This window comes from Neodiprion virginianus, chromosome 7 (assembly GCF_021901495.1).
Source record: "Neodiprion virginianus isolate iyNeoVirg1 chromosome 7, iyNeoVirg1.1, whole genome shotgun sequence".
NCBI classification, from domain to species: Eukaryota; Metazoa; Arthropoda; class Insecta; order Hymenoptera; family Diprionidae; genus Neodiprion; species Neodiprion virginianus.
The window spans coordinates 20,052,656-20,070,973 of record NC_060883.1 but is presented as its reverse complement, the minus strand read 5'-3'; the positions used below and the strand labels follow the sequence as shown (position 1 = coordinate 20,070,973).

General features: G+C 37.4%; 2 protein-coding genes across 2 annotated transcripts; one reads left to right on the top strand and one right to left on the bottom strand.

Annotated features, from left to right (window-relative positions):
- Positions 1 to 2,506: 2,506 nt before the first annotated feature.
- LOC124308678 (EH domain-binding protein 1) lies at positions 2,507 to 12,058 on the bottom strand. Its single transcript, XM_046771619.1, has 18 exons — positions 11,237 to 12,058; positions 9,343 to 9,550; positions 8,948 to 9,129; positions 8,653 to 8,864; positions 8,310 to 8,451; positions 7,974 to 8,207; positions 7,698 to 7,887; positions 7,456 to 7,622; positions 7,138 to 7,360; positions 6,770 to 6,964; positions 6,548 to 6,637; positions 6,355 to 6,468; positions 6,057 to 6,266; positions 5,614 to 5,760; positions 5,291 to 5,508; positions 4,994 to 5,182; positions 4,606 to 4,747; positions 2,507 to 4,451 (listed from the first exon to the last, which is right to left on the bottom strand). The coding sequence occupies exons 1-17, from the start codon at positions 11,338 to 11,340 to the stop codon at positions 4,666 to 4,668; spliced, it is 2,907 nt and encodes a 968-aa protein (XP_046627575.1). The 5' UTR covers positions 11,341 to 12,058; the 3' UTR covers positions 2,507 to 4,451; positions 4,606 to 4,665.
- A 1,296-nt stretch (positions 12,059 to 13,354) lies between these two features.
- On the top strand, positions 13,355 to 15,318 carry LOC124308688 (cytochrome P450 6A1-like). The gene is made up of 4 exons (XM_046771644.1): positions 13,355 to 14,201; positions 14,284 to 14,653; positions 14,763 to 15,080; positions 15,159 to 15,318. The coding sequence occupies exons 1-3, from the start codon at positions 14,015 to 14,017 to the stop codon at positions 14,806 to 14,808; spliced, it is 603 nt and encodes a 200-aa protein (XP_046627600.1). The 5' UTR covers positions 13,355 to 14,014; the 3' UTR covers positions 14,809 to 15,080; positions 15,159 to 15,318.
- Positions 15,319 to 18,318: the final 3,000 nt, after the last annotated feature.

The following is an 18,318-nucleotide window of genomic DNA, read 5'->3' as shown; positions in this document are numbered from 1 at the left end:
ACTTTTCAAAATCGCGAAAATTTTCGCCAAAAATGCAAAGGGGTTAGCCTTACTTCTTCTTCATTTTTCGACCAAAAATTTTGGGTCTCAGATTCGTTTTGTATGACCCTTTCCCGACTAATTGGACCCTCAGGAACTCAGAAAACGCAGCGAAAAGAGCGTGGGATCAACAGGAGAGAAATTACGAAGGAAAATGCACCTGCTGAAAAATGTCGAAAACACAGGTTTTCGTTTTTTGGCTGTAACTTTTGATGCGTTGATCGCAGCGTATCGGGACTGCGCCCAATCGATTTCTCCTGCAAAATTACGTCCGAATAGTGCCGCGATCAATTTATTCCAGCACTTTTCAAAATCGCGAAAATTTTCGCCAAAAATGCAAAGGGGATAGCCTTGCTTTTTTTTTGGCCGAAAAATTTTTGGTCTCAGATTTCATTCAAACGACCGTTTTCTGATCAATCGGACACCCAGGAACTCAGAAAACGCAGCAAAAAGAGCGTGGGATCAACAGGAGAGAAATTACGAAGGAAAATGCACCTGCTGAGAAATGTCGAAAACACAGGTTTTCGTTTTTTGGCTGTAACTTTTGATGCGTTGATCGCAGCGCATCGCGACTGCGCCCAATCGATTTCTCCTGCAAAATTACGTCCGAATAGTGCCGCAATTAATTTATTCCAGCACTTTTCAAAATCGCGAAAATTTTCGCCAAAAATGCAAAGGGGTTAGCCTTACTTTTTCTTCATTTTTCGACCAAAAATTTTGGGTCCCAGATTCGTTTTGTATGACCCTTTCCCGACTAATCGGACACCCAGGAACTCAGAAAACGCAACGAAAAGAGCGTGGGATCAACAGGAGAGAAATTACGAAGGAAAATGCACCTGCTGAAAAATGTCGAAAACACAGGTTTTCGTTTTTTGGCTGTAACTTTTGATGCGTTGATCGCAGCGTATCGGGACTGCGCCCAATCGATTTCTCCTGCAAAATTACGTCCGAATAGTGCCGCGATTAATTTATTCCAGCACTTTTCGAAATCGCGAAAATTTTCGCCAAAAATGCAAAGGGGTTAGCCTTGCTTTTTTTTTGGCCGAAAAATTTTTGGTCTTAGATTTGATTCAAACGACCGTTTTCTGATCAATCGGACACTCAGGAACTCAGAAAACGCAGCGAAAAGAGCGTGGGATCAACAGAAGAGAAATTGCGAAGGAAAATGCACCTGCTGAAAAATGTCGAAAACACAGGTTTTCGTTTTTTGGCTGTAACTTTTGATGCGTTGATCGCAGCGTATCGCGACTGCGCCCAATCGATTTCTCCTGCAAAATTACGTCCGAATAGTGCCGCAATTAATTTATTCCAGCACTTTTCAAAATCGCGAAAATTTTCGCCAAAAATGCAAAGGGGTTATTAGCCTTACTTTTTCTTCATTTTTCGACCAAAAATTTTGGGTCTCAGATTCGTTTTGTATGACCCTTTCCCGACTAATTGGACCCTCAGGAACTCAGAAAACGCAGCGAAAAGAGCGTGGGATCAACAGGAGAGAAATTACGAAGGAAAATGCACCTGCTGAAAAATGTCGAAAACACAGGTTTTCGTTTTTTGGCTGTAACTTTTGATGCGTTGATCGCAGCGTATCGGGACTGCGCCCAATCGATTTCTCCTGCAAAATTACGTCCGAATAGTGCCGCAATTAATTTATTCCAGCACTTTTCAAATTGGCGAAAATTTTCGCAAAAATGCAAACGAGCAAAGAGCCTAGGACCAACAGCAGAGTTATTACGGTCCAAATCTCTCCTCTTTCAGATGTACGTGTCTACTGATATAGCTGCTTAACGTCGCTACTATTTTCGCAATCTCACGTCGCCTCCTTTCAGCGGTTTATTGTTTCGTTCCAAGACCACGAGCAATTATTCTTCATTGAATATCGAGTTGCCGCAACTCTTGAGACACATCTGAGAATTCTTGCCTTTCATAAGTTTAGTATGATATTGTTTCAACTTCTGTATATCGTTCAAAAGGAATGAATCTCGCCTCCAGCAAGCCATGACATTGCAAGCATTGACATGTTTCGAGTTTCTCTCGACTGAAGCGTTGTATACAAACTGTCCCGCATTGCCGTAAGGATAAAACTAAACGTACTAATGATTCAATCATCTAAGATAATTGGGTGCAGACCGACAGAAACGTGCAGCAGTCACCATTGACCGGTTCAATAATCTTGTACAGTCAATTGATCAAAATTGTTTGTCCCAAGACGAATATCAATAAGAAAATAGAAATGTTAACACACTGTAAATAACGCCAAATAGTCCAGGATGCATCATCATTGTGCTTTATTACCAATGTTTTATAGATATATATGTCATATATATATATGTAAACAAAGATAATGCGTGAATTTCTACTAAGAGTAAATTATGAATCATAATTACACATACGTACATATATCACAGGTAGCAATTCATGGAGATTAATTCTTTAGCTAACATAGATAACTGTAACAATGGGTTACACATTGTTGGCAAGAATAAGTATATTTCTTGTATTTTTTGTATACAAACACATGAGTAGACATTCACGATGTCCTTGTATGATGACATAAATAAAAATTTGTCTGAGCGATGAACGAATGGATATTATAGTTTAAACAGTATGCTTTGATAACCAAAAAATTACATTGATACAGTATTACAATGCCGCTATAATAAATGTTATTTAAATAATCACATGTGAGCTCGCTGATTTACGATCTCTCTTGCCAAATTTCATGTGGAGTTAGAAATTGAGTGGATCAATTAAAAAACAAAAGTTGATTCAATAGAATTTTTCAGACCACCCAACTCGCTATAAATACATGTCAAGGAAATGATCAGTCTAGAAACAATGCTATTTTTCACAGTTTTTCATTCTTTCACACGATTTCGTTAAACTCTTATTTGAGTAAGTAAATCGATTCACATTTAAATAACATGGAGGCATGTCGCGTACTTTTAGAACTGGTGTTACTAGTGATAGCATGAATAACGAAGAGATAAATATTATTGTTTAATCTTTGTGTGATTGTAAAATTCAGAAGTAGTTTAAAATGCGTGATGTAATTTTTGTTACAAAAAACTGTACTCAATTGTAATTATTATACTATTTTGTATGTACAATACACAATGTTAATAAATATTTTCTGAAACTATGATTGCCAAGATATTCGTGTAATATATAGGTATTCTTTCTCCGTTTCAAATAGTGAAGCGTGACTGTAATTGATTGTACGTGTTTATTATTTTTCTTTGCTTTTCAAAACTTTTCTTTCGTGACTCGTTCGTCATATTCACCATATATTTGGTTCTGCCTTGGATCATTCGCTATTATATTGCCAGTCAATTAAAATATCGTCGTAGCGACGTTTATAAGTATGCCCTTAGTAACAGAGCACCGTTAATTTAAAGCTCATCATTTATTTATGTATATAAGTAGTAAGAAGTATAATACCTATGTAACAGAGTTGCGTCGTTATTTGATGTAAATAATATATTTAAAAACCGGATAAATTTTTGTCTGTTTCATAAAGTTTTTTTTGCTCTTTCTGTCAGCATTACAGTTAGAAGAACACGACGATGATCTGTATATAATACAAGATAGTCTTGTGTTCTAGTGAGATATGAGTAACTAATGAAAACTATGGTATTCAAGGCATCGACTCAAATATTAGAATAGTATTAGAGATGAATCAGAGTAAAAAGTAATAGAAAAAAGAAAAAGAAAAGACTAATCAACTTACGTATGTATGTATGTATGTATGTATAATACATTATATACTATGGCACCGTACTTGAGTATGCTTCTGATATTTTTATAATAATACAAAAAAAAAGAAAAGACTGAGTAACAATAACAATAAGTAACTAGAGAGAAAAACGAGGGTATAAACAAGAATACAGCACACACGAAAAGACAACCTTCAGAATTTCAAACAATTAGGAATTAACAGCTACTTATGCCATAGATATAAACTTAATAAACATAAATTATTTATAATTCAGTAGCCAACTATTATAACTAATCAATAAATTGCTTTTCTTTTTTTTCTTCATGTTACGAGTTGCAGATTGCGAACATGAATAGAGGTGATGCACAAATCGACAAATTTTGTTTTCCTCAAATAGACTATTCAATTTTAAAAATTTTTAAACTGTAATAATAAATCAATGCGTCAATACAATAATAAAACTTTCTATTTAAGAATTTATCAATATTTGAAATTTACACGCGTTGAAGATATCAATAAATGAATCTATTGTACAGGTGTAACCTATACGTTTAATTGTAAATTATTTACTAACCGTTGTGTTTTCATTTTCTTTTTTTTAATTCCTACTGTCATATATTATATTATCAATAGGCTGATTAGGACAGATTAAGTGTGTATTCATTCTTTGGCAGCTCCACAGCAACACTGGACGTACCTTAACAAACAATTCGATTTATATGTAAAAGCTGTTTGTTCAAGTAAAAAAATACGTATATACAGAATATATGATCTTTAGGAAATGTTTTCAAAGTACAAACTAACAACGTCACAGCAATGTCAATAAAATTCATTAAATCAAAACTATAGACCTTGACCACATGACGTATCGTCATTCTTGAAATAATCTTTGACAAGCAGTATAGGCATTCTCACTGGACGACGCAGTTTTTGTTACGTTGAGCCAATCCAGCTCGCGAAAGATCACGCTCGATCTCATCATCATCCTCGATGCTGTGTTGAGAAAAAATACGACACAAATGTTACAAATAAATATTACAACAGATAGTAATTTTCTTGATTGTACCAAAAACTCTGAAGACTAAAGCATAAACTTATGAAAATGTTTTTATTAAGAAATAATCAGGTCAATAATCCTATTATTTCAGGATACTTAAAATGATATTTCACGTGTAAATCATTGTCACATAATACCAGTGAAAATTATGTTTGATGAAAAATAATATTAAAGGCACTTACGCTCGTTCCTGATTATCAAGGTGATGCACAAGTTCGTCTCTCTTGTTTACTATCGATACCAATTCTTCCAAAAGAAGATTCTCGCGAATCTTTTGCTCTGGCGTTTTTTGCCAATCACAAACGTCCAAGATGCTGCGAAGTTCTCGGTTCAACAGTTCTGAACGACGTTCCAAATCATCCTCTTTTTCTCTGCAGGCGTGAAAAGAGAAAGAAAAATAGAAAATTATAAATATTGAATAGAACATGAATCAGGATGCGTATAAATGCGTTAGGCGTCTTTCTTTTGTCTGTGCTTACAAAATATTCAGTTGCATCTGCCTTCTAAGAAGAGCATTCTTCTTGTTGACTAGAGTGAACCACAGAGACATCAATCTTTCCGTTTCTTCTTCGTTATCGCTTTCCATCGCCGCTCTAAGCTGCTTTTCCAACTTTCCAGCCTGTACGTCTATCTGATTCTGCTCTCTCTCGAGAGCCTCCAACTCGTTTTGGATGTACGTTGTCATGTCCTTTCCAAACTGCGTTAAAATAAGTATTGAATATATTAGGTAAAGAGATACTGAAATTGAACTAACACCGAGTCTCAAAAGTTGTTCAATTGACAATATTAACGAGCTACATACCCCACGAGTTGAATAGATGCTACCGTCAGGACTAGTATGCTCTGGTGATATTCTGTCCATAATTTTTGAAAATGACGACAGCGGCGATTTCTTTTCTCCGTCTGTTGTCCCTGTTGCACTTGTAGGAACATTGCCATTGTGTTCAGACTGAAATTTGAAGGACCAAGTGATTCGAAGCTCGGTATTTAAAATATATTTGTTTAATAGCATTATTTCACAAAATTTCACAGTTAAAATCCATGAGGTATGAGACTGTATCGCAACTTTAGAATTATTTGCAATTCAGTGAAAAATAAAAACATCCAAAATGTACTTCCATTTTGCAAACCCAACAACTCGGTCATTCTGAAATTGCAAAATCGTAATCGATGTTCTTTCAATGCTTTGCTGTGTTACCTCACCAACTTGAACTTCGTTTAAAATCATACAAACATTTGAAGTACCTTAATGCTCAATCTATCCCCAGGAGTTGAAGGTGTAGAAGGAGTAGTGCTGCGACGTGGACTGTTGTTTTGATCGTCGATGTTCCTTGTTTCGGTAGAATTTTCATCACCGATTTGACTAGTATTTACCGCTGCTCCCATTCTGGCTTCAGCTATCAAGCGCCGGGCTCTTTCGCGTAGCTGAAGCTGCCTCTCAGCGTCGCTTTGCCCCTGAAAGTTGGTGCATGACACAAGTCAGTTCATTCTCGTGATATTGTTACGCTGTACTTTTAATACACGGCTACTTTTCTTTACCAACCTCAACGGGACTTGCGGCAGCAGAATTGATTGGTGGTTGTTTGGCTTGATTTCTTGCCTGTTCCAAAAGTTGTCTAGCTCTTTCCTTAAGCTCATCATGTCGAGTGACAAGAGGCTGAGCAGAGAAACACAGATTAACTGATGCATTCCCATTTTCATACCATAGATTCAATCGCTAAATAATCAATAATTACATGCGGTAGTCGTGGGTCAGTAGAAGTCGGAGATGTGCCACGGCATTCCGAACTCCCTCGGCTGCTTCTATCAATCGAATGCAACGAGTCCTGAAATGAAATGTGATCTTTGTCGTTACACCAGTTACTGACAAAAAAAAAACCCATCTTTTCTTTTTCATTCAATACAAGATTCCTAAGCATTAACGCGAAAGGCTATTTACACAAAATAAGCACACTAACGGTGTCTCGTGTAGAGGACTGTGATTTTGCTATGGAAATCGATTGCGACGATTTATCCTGGACAACTTGGAGCTCTTCCTCGTCATCGGAACCGAAGGGATCCGTTAGTTGTCTGCGTGTCATTAAAACTGGCCTCTGCTGCTGCTGCGGTGGTTGTGGTTGAGTTATTTGACCAGTTCTAGATGGGGATTTACTCTGAAATAAAATATCGAGTCAAGTAACAGAGAACTGTCTAATCGATCGGAATTCAGATGTTCAGAGGGAATATTTCATTGCGATTCACCTGGCTCAACGAATTTTTGAGAGAAGAAAGTTTACCGAGTATTGTAATTGTGCCTGAAACAAAAATAAAGTATCTGAAAATGCACCTTTTCTCTCGCCGCATGCTTTTCTTTAGTGGGCGACAGAACTTTGCCCAGAAAACTTTTCGAGCCAGCCAAAATTATGTCCTTAACGTCTTTCACGCTTGAAGGTGATTTATCTTTGCCGTGCTGATCGTGATCCATAAGATCGGTATTAAGACTCAGATGTAGTTTGTTCTTAAGACTTTCTATACCGCTTTCGTCCCGTTTCAAGTCGAACGGATTTGATCTGCGAAGTACAAGGGATCTGAATTATACCAGATTCTTTGTCATCACAAAAAAAGAAAATATATTCAAACGATAAAGACTTTTGAATCCCCTTACCTTCTGTTACCGTCAGTCTTGTTATTCCGTTGCTCACTCTGCTCTTTTTTACGTAAATTTATTATTTCCTGACCAAACAATTGTACCGTAACATCAGTGTTGTTGTCTGTATTAAATCTGCCGATCATGTAGGAAGATTCGTCGGCTGTTTTGCCAATTTGTTGTACCTGAATTAGATAACGTTCAGATTATTATAAACTACGTAATATTCGTCTGTTGGGGGAATAAATTTTTTCACAAACCTCAAGCTCGTGTCCAGTAAAGTGAGCTCTGAGTTGGTACAGGTACGTCATGACGGCCAGTTTGTCAGGTACAGTTAAAATTTCCATATCAGCCGGCTCTATCACTCGGGGTATGCCCAATGCTTCTCCCGCGTCAAAAGCCTTCTTGCAATTGCCCTTGACATCGTGCAGCAATAAAGTATCAACATCTCTGTAAGTGAAAATAAAACAAAGGTGTGTCATTTCATCAGTTCAAGGATAAAATGCATCACGGGATTTATCCAGAAGTTAGCTAACATTAAATCAGGTCTGAAATGATGGATAATAGCGCAGAAAGCCATGCCATTGCGCCAGGAAGTGGTGAGGTTGGTAACTTTGACTCCTGGGTAATTTTTTGTCACATCTTTGCACCACTCGAGGAGGTCTTGACCAGGCGTTGTCTCTCGAAACCTTGGAGGGACGTCCGAAATTCCCTTTTTCAAATCCAGCGGCTGTAGCGATAGTCTCACCGAGGATTGCTCAACGTTTTTGCTAAAAAGTCAAGCAGATATTTTTATTCTCGGACCGAAAAAGACCAGTCACTTGTATTTTTATAAACAATTAGAATATTTATCTTGCGGAACAGACACTTACTCGTTCTCAATCGCAACGTTATCTTTGGACGGAGATTTTTCTACTTTATCATCACCGCCGCTTCCCATCTGAGCGATGTCTCTTGTAAACGGATTGTTGTTATCATTAACCGGTGTTGTCTCATCCTTTGACAAGCTAGCAACTGATTAATCAAAAGCAGAGGAAATATTGTTAGCGATTTATCACGATCGTCATTTGCCATTTGAATATATCCGCATCATTCGACTAAAAATTTATTCATAAAAACAGTTACTACATTTCTTTGTCACGGTATTTTAGAGGATTCATTCAAAAAGGCTTTAAAATTAATTGTAGTCAGTTAGAAACTGTTCTAATCAATTACCGCTTATCGGTGTGCTGGCAATTTCACTCTCTGTTAGGCTGTTAGTGAGTAGATCCAACTGCGCGGAAATGTCGAGAACCTCTTCCAGAGATTTACCACCAATTTCCTCAACGTCCTCAGGGATATCTTCATTGTCAAAATCGTCCAACGGCGCGATGTCGCTGTTATTATTAACCGACATCAAACTGGCCATGCTTTGCATGTCCTCGTCCCTATCAAATGAGAAAGGAGCATTCTGTCAGGATAGTTTTGAACATTTGATCATAAATTTGTATCGATCGAGCAAATTTCTTACGTCGCCTTTCCCTCCCTGAGAAATACGCATGACAAAGTGCACTCCAATGTGGCGCTGACAATTTTTTTCGACGTTGGTTTCAGCTCTAATTTTAGTTGCTGCTGACTCGATTCAAGGGAAGCATATTTTTTCATATTTATACTCGTCGCTGCGACGTGTCGCCGTTTTCCTGTTGTTGAAACCTGAATTTATGCGCATAAGAATTAGATACGAGAAAAGTGTTTCTCAATTTTGCAATAAAAATAATATCGAGGTTTCTCGTAATTTAATTTTTCAACCAGCATTAATTTCAACACACGAATTTTGATTGAAAATAAGACTACCATTATGTTCATACATATACTTTATAGAGACAGTAAAACCTGGATGGAAGGTTTTTGCAAACATTGCCTTACATCTTCGATGACAAAAGTCCACTCTTTGTCTTCCAGTTCGTGAGTTCGTGGATCCTTGAATAGGGTAACGGAAACTATGTGATTGTCTGGTACAGGCCAGCTGATGTTTCCCTTCAAGGGATCGCTGAGGGTCGGTTCCCATTGCAGAGGCTCAGAACTGACTCTTCTACTACGCCTGGTCCACACAACGCTCAACTTATTTGGCGTCCTGCATCAGACGTAAACATAAACAATTAAAATATAAACTAGAACGACTAAAATTTGTACTAGCTCATTAAAAATCTGTAAAAAAAAAAAAATAAAAAATAAAACTGGACGATCAACATCCCAAGTTAAATTTTGTGTCTCCAAATTTTAGAATATACTTGGAACGGTGTAAGGAAAAAATCTTTCTAATGCATCGAAATTTTAGCAGTGATTCTTTATTTTTGGTGCATCATTAGCTTTGATCACTGAGATTGAGCTTTTGACTCAAAGTATCGACTGCAGGATCAGGGTAAATATAAAACATCTGCTTTTATTTCTTTGAAATAATATATGAAATTAATGTATGTGTATTCAAAGAATACTTTACGTCACTTGGTATGTTATCTGATTCTATATGAGCTAATTCCGCTTGTCGATAAATAGAAGAATGATAAAATACTACCTCTGGTTATTTAGAAGGAAACGTTTGATTTGACGTAAAAGTAAGAGATAAGATTTGCAAGATTATTATTCTTGGAAACTTTATTTTGCACTAAATTCTCATGGTCTTCAAGCTCCTTTTCTTGCCCAGTTTGTTAGTTTTTCTATTATACGTATATTCAATTGACTTAGGTTATCTCGGCGATTTATCAATATTTGCAAATATTGACAAGCTTGAATTTCGATATTTTCTGGTCAAATTTCAACAGATTTTGGTAACTCAGAAGTGAGTTTCAGACAGATGTTTCATATGATGATTTTAGTAACGTACCCAGCGTAAATTTAGGCACAACTTTAACAATGCAATGATTTTAAAAGAACTAAAATTGCAAAATATGAATGCGTTTTGTTTTATTACGATTTACTAAATTTTAAACAGTTCCAAAACTGTACAATAACCATTTTTTCTTGGTATAAATCTTTACGGTAACGTTACTAACTTCAACAAGATAATAACAAGTTAGATTTGAAACGAATGAATATATTATCATGTTGAGAAGTCACAAACAGGAAACCGACATAGAGCTGTTTATTTATACCTTGTATTGCGTCACTTAGATTCCTTATCAACTGGACGGAATTTCCCTAATGCGACATTAAAATTAGTTCTTTCGCCAGAGATATCCGTCGTAAAATAAAACTGATTGTTGACGAACAAGAGGGCAAAACAAATGTCGAAACAATAACAAACGTACGCCTTTTTGACTCTAGATCCAAAAATACCTCATGCACCAAGCTGAAAGTGGAGGGCTTCTGTAATAAATCGTGCAAGTCATGGAACGGAGATATCGTCCACAAAAAGTGGAGGAAAGAAAAGAGGAAAAAACTAATTTGAGTTAAACGTAAATGCGTAGATGCGAATCATCGTGGGAACGAGTAACATGCACAAGGACGAAAATATTAATAAAAATTGAAACGTATATGCGTTGAAATTATTCCAAAGCACGCTGAGAGACAAAGTGTCAAATTTCGGCTGCTGTCGTTGCAGATATAAAAGAAGGCTGAAGTTAGTAATGTCAACGTAACGAAACATCGTGTTTATTTAAAACGAATTTCAAGCAGTTGTCTTTTCAAAATATGAACATGTTTACTTTGCTATTATTTAATAGCTGAATTTCCGTAAACGCCAAGGGTCCAAGTAAAAACTTTTTCTGAACATGTTACTTTGCATCATAAATATTTTACTTTCTCTCTCTCTCTCTCTTACCATTTCGACGTAGTTTCCAAATTTACTTCGTGATAAGATACGGTGAACTGAAACTTTGCGGCTCTTTTGTTAACCCTTTGAAGTCTCTTCCACACGGAGCTCATACTTTCTTCACTTCTATTATCTCTCTGTTACCAAGTGTTGAAAATCTCCTTTGCAACAGCAGTGTTCGAGATCGAATCATAAAAAAGTGAATCACCAGCTCTCCACCGGCTGTTAATAATATTCTAGGATAAATTTGAGCCCGTTCATTTCTCGGAATATTATGACCAATACTGGTACAGGTGGGCAGGCAGGTAGAACTAGAATGTCATGTATTCGCTGTAACAGTCAAATAATCACGTGGGTGAATCGAACCTCGGTTAGATCATATACCCTTTATTCCCGAGATTCCGAACGATTATTCGCTGCTCATGAATGTCTTAGGTCATCGACGCAAGGTTCTTTAATCATGCATCAGCATTTGACATTTCGCATCGCATGTGTTGTGTGTGCCAGGGTATATATCACACTCTTACACTTTTAGACATCTATCGTGCCTCGACCCTGAACCGAGCTTGAGCTATATTCCGTCTGCTTTTTTACACCACTTTTTACGCAATTGCAGACGATTATCGGATCGCGCGAATCGACCTGCCTTGCGGCTCACGGGTTGGACTCGGTTTTTATCTTATTTATTTATCACTCGGCGTTCACGTTTCACAAATTCTCGATGCGCCAAACCCGACCGCACAACACATCGTCGCAGTGTGCCTCCGTTCCTAATTACAACGCACCGAATGTGCCTAGCGCTACTACGGCTCCAGGGTATCAAGAGGGGAATATACCGTCTATTGATCGCAGATTATGCTGTTACGTGATGAGAAACTCCTAAGAGAAACTGGGAGCTCGATTATGACGTTACGTCATCAGCGGGAAATACTTACAACCCAACATGACTACCAACTGTCAGTTAAAAATCACCATGGTAAACGCACGAACCTACCACCTACATTACCGACGCTTGGTTACGTTCAACTTAATCAGTAAAGACGTTGACTAATCATTGCTATTGAATGGTATGAGTTCGTGTATTCCTCGGTCAGTAATGATAGCAGCCGTAAGGTGCTTTGAATTGATTCTATTTGTCGGTATATCATTTTTCCGACTAGGTAAGATTCGGTTTTCGGTACGTTTCTGAAATGGTATTTGACACTTTGTTGAACTACTGAATTACAAAATTTGATGAATAATTTATCATCATTCAAGGGCATGGAGTGTGAGAGGACGAGGACAGGTCCGAATCAATCTAGTTTTTCACAATTATTCTCACTCATGGATATGACGTGATTTACTACGTCACTTCTAATTGTGGCTTAAAGAGGAAATCTCTGAGATTTATTGATATGCATAGGCGGTTACACGAAGTTCAAAAAAGTTGCGATTACTCAACGATTTGGCGACTGGCGAGGATATTCCGAATTATGCGCTACACTTTTTACTTACAATAAAAAGCATCCTCGCCTGCTTTCTGACGTAAGACGCGTGTTCCACTTGGAATTTTGGCGCGCACTTTTAAATTGCAGCGTGTTTCACTAGAAAATCTAGTACAAGTTTTTTGCACTGAGTGCAAAAAAATTGACATCATCGCTGGTGAGTGCTAGTGCAATAAAATTGTGCAAAAATATAATCTGAATCAAAAAGCAGTCATTAGATTTATTATCGTCTTCCTTCATAACGAATATGAATTATTGGCTCGTTTAAATATGGCTCAGGAGACTCTTAAGGCCGCAATCCAAAACTTTATTGAAATTATTGTGTATAAATTAACCGACAAACAGGTTAGTAAATAAGTACATTTTTCTAGATTAATAATCAATTAAAATGCGTGAAAAATTATTTATCAGTTCAAGAATCATTTTCGAATGAGTCGGGAAACCGCATGTCATGTAATTCATATGTAGGAGAATTCGCAGTGTTATCCCAAAACCGCATATTCAGTCGCCACTTGAATTTCAGCGGAAAATCATGATTGTCCCTATGTTTCCATCTCGCACTCGTGCAGTGACATTGCGACTCCACATGTTTCACTTGAGCCGCACTAAACACGCACTGACGCGGGAACTGTAGAGTGTACAAAATTACTAGTGCAAAGTGGTCGCGCTCTAAGTGCCGTCAAGTGGTAAATGCTAATAGACAGAAAGTGTAAAATCATCGTAACATGATGGAATGTAAACTAGATATCATTTTATTTACGAATCTGTACGAGGACAGATTACCCTTTAACTCCATATCTAGTATTATAACGAACATAAATCTGATTATTTATAGACTAATTAAATTTTCGTTACTTCGTTTAATGTAAATAATAGTCCTTTAAAATTTAACAAGATATCAACCGTTAAAGATCCTTCTATTATTTTCAATATGCTGAACAGGATGTGCACCAGTATGGTCAAAAATTTCCGTGAAATTCAGGTGGAAGGAGCACACAATATATACAGGAATGACTTTGTGACGATCCTCAGTTTAATCATATCAATTCAATCACACGGTTTACGATGGACGACCATTCATCTTACCCAAAAACTTCATTCTAACGCCATGAGATCAAAGTCTTAATTATATCGGTACTGTGAATGAATATTAGTGAAAGACCACATCTTAAGTGCTTGATAATACAACGTTTGATCAATATCGACAGTTTTTTCAAACACTAAACTGAAGAGCAGTTGTCGTAAACAATCCTGAAGCACTGCACGGTGCGGAAAGCTGTACTGATAAAATATAAGAGGAAAGATGGCACCTTACTCCAAGTATTTTCTCGGTGAATTCGTTGGAATAGCAATTGCAATAATCTGTGTGATGTACACATATTTTAAGTACATCACCTTCAGTTACTGGCAAAGCAAAAACATTGACTATGTCAAACCGATTGTCCCGTTTGGCAACGTTTGGCCTTTACTTTCGGGACAGTTTTCAATCGGTAGGAAGAATACGCAACCTTTAGAGAACGATTACCATTCGTGCTAGAGAAAAAACTATATTTATTCAACTTTATGTTGCAGGTGAATTGTTTCGCGATTTCTATTTCAGTAATAAGAAGAGTCCCGTCTTTGGTGTCTACATGATGCACAAGCCTGTACTTGTCGTCAAGGATCCGAACCTCATACGATTCGTTCTCACAAAAAAGTTCGCACATTTTCAGGATCGCGGGATCTATTGTAACGAGAAGATCGATCCCTTGTCGGCGCATCTGTTCTCCGTTCCAGGTGAAAAATGGCGGTTTTTGATGTCCAAGTTCTCTCCCGCATTCACTTCGAGTAAAATAAAGCAGATGTTTTTCACGGTTGGAGAATGCTTCGAGAAAATGGTTGATTTCATCGCCGAAAAAGCGAAAAATCGCGAGTTGGTCGAGGTCCAGGACCTTTTCGCGAGGTTGGTCTACCGATTGTTGACGTATAAATATTATAAACTTCTGAATTCATAGTAACACTCACGTTTTCATATAACATTAAAAATTCTACGTTCTCCACTGACGTCATAGCTTCGGCAGCCTTTGGCATACAGGTCAACATCATCGAGAATCCTAATGCCGAATTCCGAAAGTGGGGGCGAAAGTTTTTCCAACCGAATCCACTGAGAAATCTACTTTTATTAATGGTCCCGAGTTGGTTGGACCTATTCAAAATTCCAGTCACTAGCAAGAATATTATGAAATTCTTCATCGGTGCTTTTACTGAATCTGTGGAATACAGGATAGCCAACAATGTCGTCAGGAAGGATTTTTTGGATCTGCTGATGCAGCTAATGGACAAGGGTTACATAGACAACGATGACGAGAAAACGAGTAACCAAATGTCAGGTGAAACATCGACCCATCCTTATTTTTCTTCCTGGTTTTTTATCATTGGTAAATTGATAATTTGCGTATTTGTAACAGGGTTTAATAGGGTTAAAATAACCATGCTCGAAGGAGCTGCGCAGGCTTTCGTATTCTGGTTAGGAGGGTTTGAAACCTCATCGACAACAGCCACTAACTGCCTCTATGAGCTGGCGGTACATCAGGACTTGCAAGGGAAATTAGTCGAGGAAATAGACGGGGTACTGGCTAAATTTGGGAGCGTATCTTACGACAGTATCAACAAGATGCCGTATCTTTATAAGGTCATATCCGGTTGGTACAGTCCCTTGACTACAGTCCTCCATCGTACGTTGAAAAAGCGATGGTTTATGATGTATCCTCGTCCCAATGAACAGAAACTTTAAGGAAGTACCCGGCTGTTCCGCTTCTGAACAGAGAGTGCACGGAAGAAATTGACCGTCACTGGCACTGGTCTCCGCGTCGCTAAGGGGACTGCAATAATCATCCCGGTTTACGGATTACACAGCGACCCCGACGTATTTCCTGAACGAGAAAAGTTCGACCCCGAACGTTTCACCGAAGAGAACGTCGCAAGTAGACATCGGTACACTTATTTACCGTTTGGCGAGGGGCTGAGGAACTGCATGGGTAAGTTCATCTTGTGGCTCTCAAATATGACTAATTCGATTGGATATAAACTGATTGATTTTTGATGTTTTCGCAGGCATGAGGTTCGGTCTGGTGCAGACGAAGGTTGCGATCATCAGTTTTCTTTCCAAATACCGTTTCAAACCTGGATCAAATCTGAAAGTCCCGATGGTCATGGACGAAGGAAATCTCGTGCCCTGCCCTGACAGTAATGGAATAGTGCTTCGCATCGAAGAACGATAACGTCGCGTCAGCATTATCATAAACATTTTTCTATATCACTGCAACTATGTAAATCAAATTGAAAAAGAAAGTTCTCATGCTACAACTGCATTCTTTTGAACAACAGTAAATATAATATTGTCAAGTCAACTTTGTCATTTCGATCCAATGTCTAAAAGCTCCGTTACATAGAAGCTAGAAGGGGTAATGTAAAACCCTAAAAAAAATCACACACCAAGAATAATTTGTTCCCAATACTTCAAAAGTGTTCCCAATACACAGACAGTTGAAACCGAGAAGCTACACGCATAACATGTAGGCATAACAGGCACACAAAGTATATAATCAACCAATAATGTGATAAGAAATATTTATACAAAATATTTATCCAACATATCCCACCGTGCGCTTACAATCAACCAAAACTCATATCCATCTCCACTTTCAACGACTGTAATCAGCAGATACGCAAAAGTCACGCTGAATTTAGTAACATGCAACATCGTTCTGTACACTGTTCTCATCGTTAAGGAATCCAGTTGGTGATACTTACCAATTTATTCCTTCTAATTTCAGAATTGATTTCTTTTTTCAACAATGGGTCACTTACAAAGTGTTAAATCATCGTCTTCGCTTCTCTAACGTAGCTCTTTCGATTAATATTTTCATTCACCATATACATACCTACATAAATTTCCACGTCTCTCTGTCTACGTGTCCGTGTGTTCGCTTATAACTGCAGAACTGCTGAAGAACGACTTTGATTCTTTCTTTTTTCTGCGGATAGCTAAAAACGTCTGACAAGATTTTAGGCTATATTTCGTTGGAACCGGATTAACAGTTTCGAAGATAGAACGATTTTTGGAAGCCAAGTCGGAACGGGATGCCACACTTGTGTGAACGCTGATCAAACTCTTACAGATACGGAAAAGATATTTTCAAAAGTCTTCAAGGTCTTAATGAGCTCTACAATTAAAGTCTACGAGAGCATATGGCAATATATAATAATTTTGCAACAAGAAGCATTAGAAAATATTTTTCTGTGGAGCCGTAACGGGCTGGTAATTTAGTACGTATGAATATGATGGTTATTATAGTCGAACGGTGTCTTCCACATAAAACATCACCAATGTATTAACTATAATAAGCAGTCTATTCATATAATAAGCATTCTACAATGTCACGCAATGTTTTTCCGCTGACAAGTCAAAATGTAATACACTTTGCAAATTTACATTGTATAATCTACAACACTGGGCACATAATAAAAGGATTTATTCCCACCAATTTGCGTTAGTTTTTTTTTTTTTTTTTTTTCAATGCAAACATTAGATTTGGCGCAGATATTCTCTCGTGAACGAAGGCCATGAAAACAAAGCATCCTCAGACATTTACCGGCTAGAAATATTTCGCGTGCCACAAATAATTAAGTTGATGATGAATAGTGCCTTCGGGACTTTCATCAACAATAAAATAATAATAATAATAATAATAATAATAAAATGTGTGAAAAATAGTTCGATATGGTCAAGCCATGCTCTATGTTAATCATGCGGCAAATGGCTGCCAGGAACTCGGAGCAGGAATTGGAAATTTTTTTTTTTTTTTTACGAAAATTGCAAAACAAACTTTTCTCGGTATAACTGTTTAAATACGGTGGAAAATTGATATCCGAAAGTATAAATAAGCTAAACCCAACTAAAGAATCTTCTATACCGATATTTTGATCAAATCTATTCACGATTACTTCATAGGAGTAAGACTGTTTTTTGTTTGTTGAATTTATTTCATAAAATATCAGTCAGAACTGATTACCGAGATAATTGACTGCCGACCTTACTCAAGTGACACACGAAGACTCGAGAAACACGAAAATTTTGTTTGAATTATCGCGTCCATTCGTTACGAAATAAAAAATTCCTCATGTACAAAAAACAGATTTTTGTCCACTTTGAAAATTTCTTGCGGTGTCGATACAAATCGTTCCAATTCCGTGCTGGATACATATAATGGATGTAGAAGCGACTCAGTTGTGTAGGGAAGCTGTCCAAAATTATTACAGTTATTATCTTGCTGCCGAAACCCAGATTCGTTCAACGCATGATGACTGAGCGAAAATTTGACCTGTAATTATTTGCATACGGTACAACAGCATGATGGATATCTTGAGCAAAAACTTTGGGGATTCTACTTTTTACGCCGTTGGGATTATCCGATTTATAAAATATTTAAATATTTTGATGATGTGAGGATGAAGATCAATGATGAACAAATTCACGTTCACGATGCAAAATCATTATTCTACCGAACTTCAAGTTCAACTTCGTATATCTATCAATCCGATTCAATCGCATATAAATCAACAGCT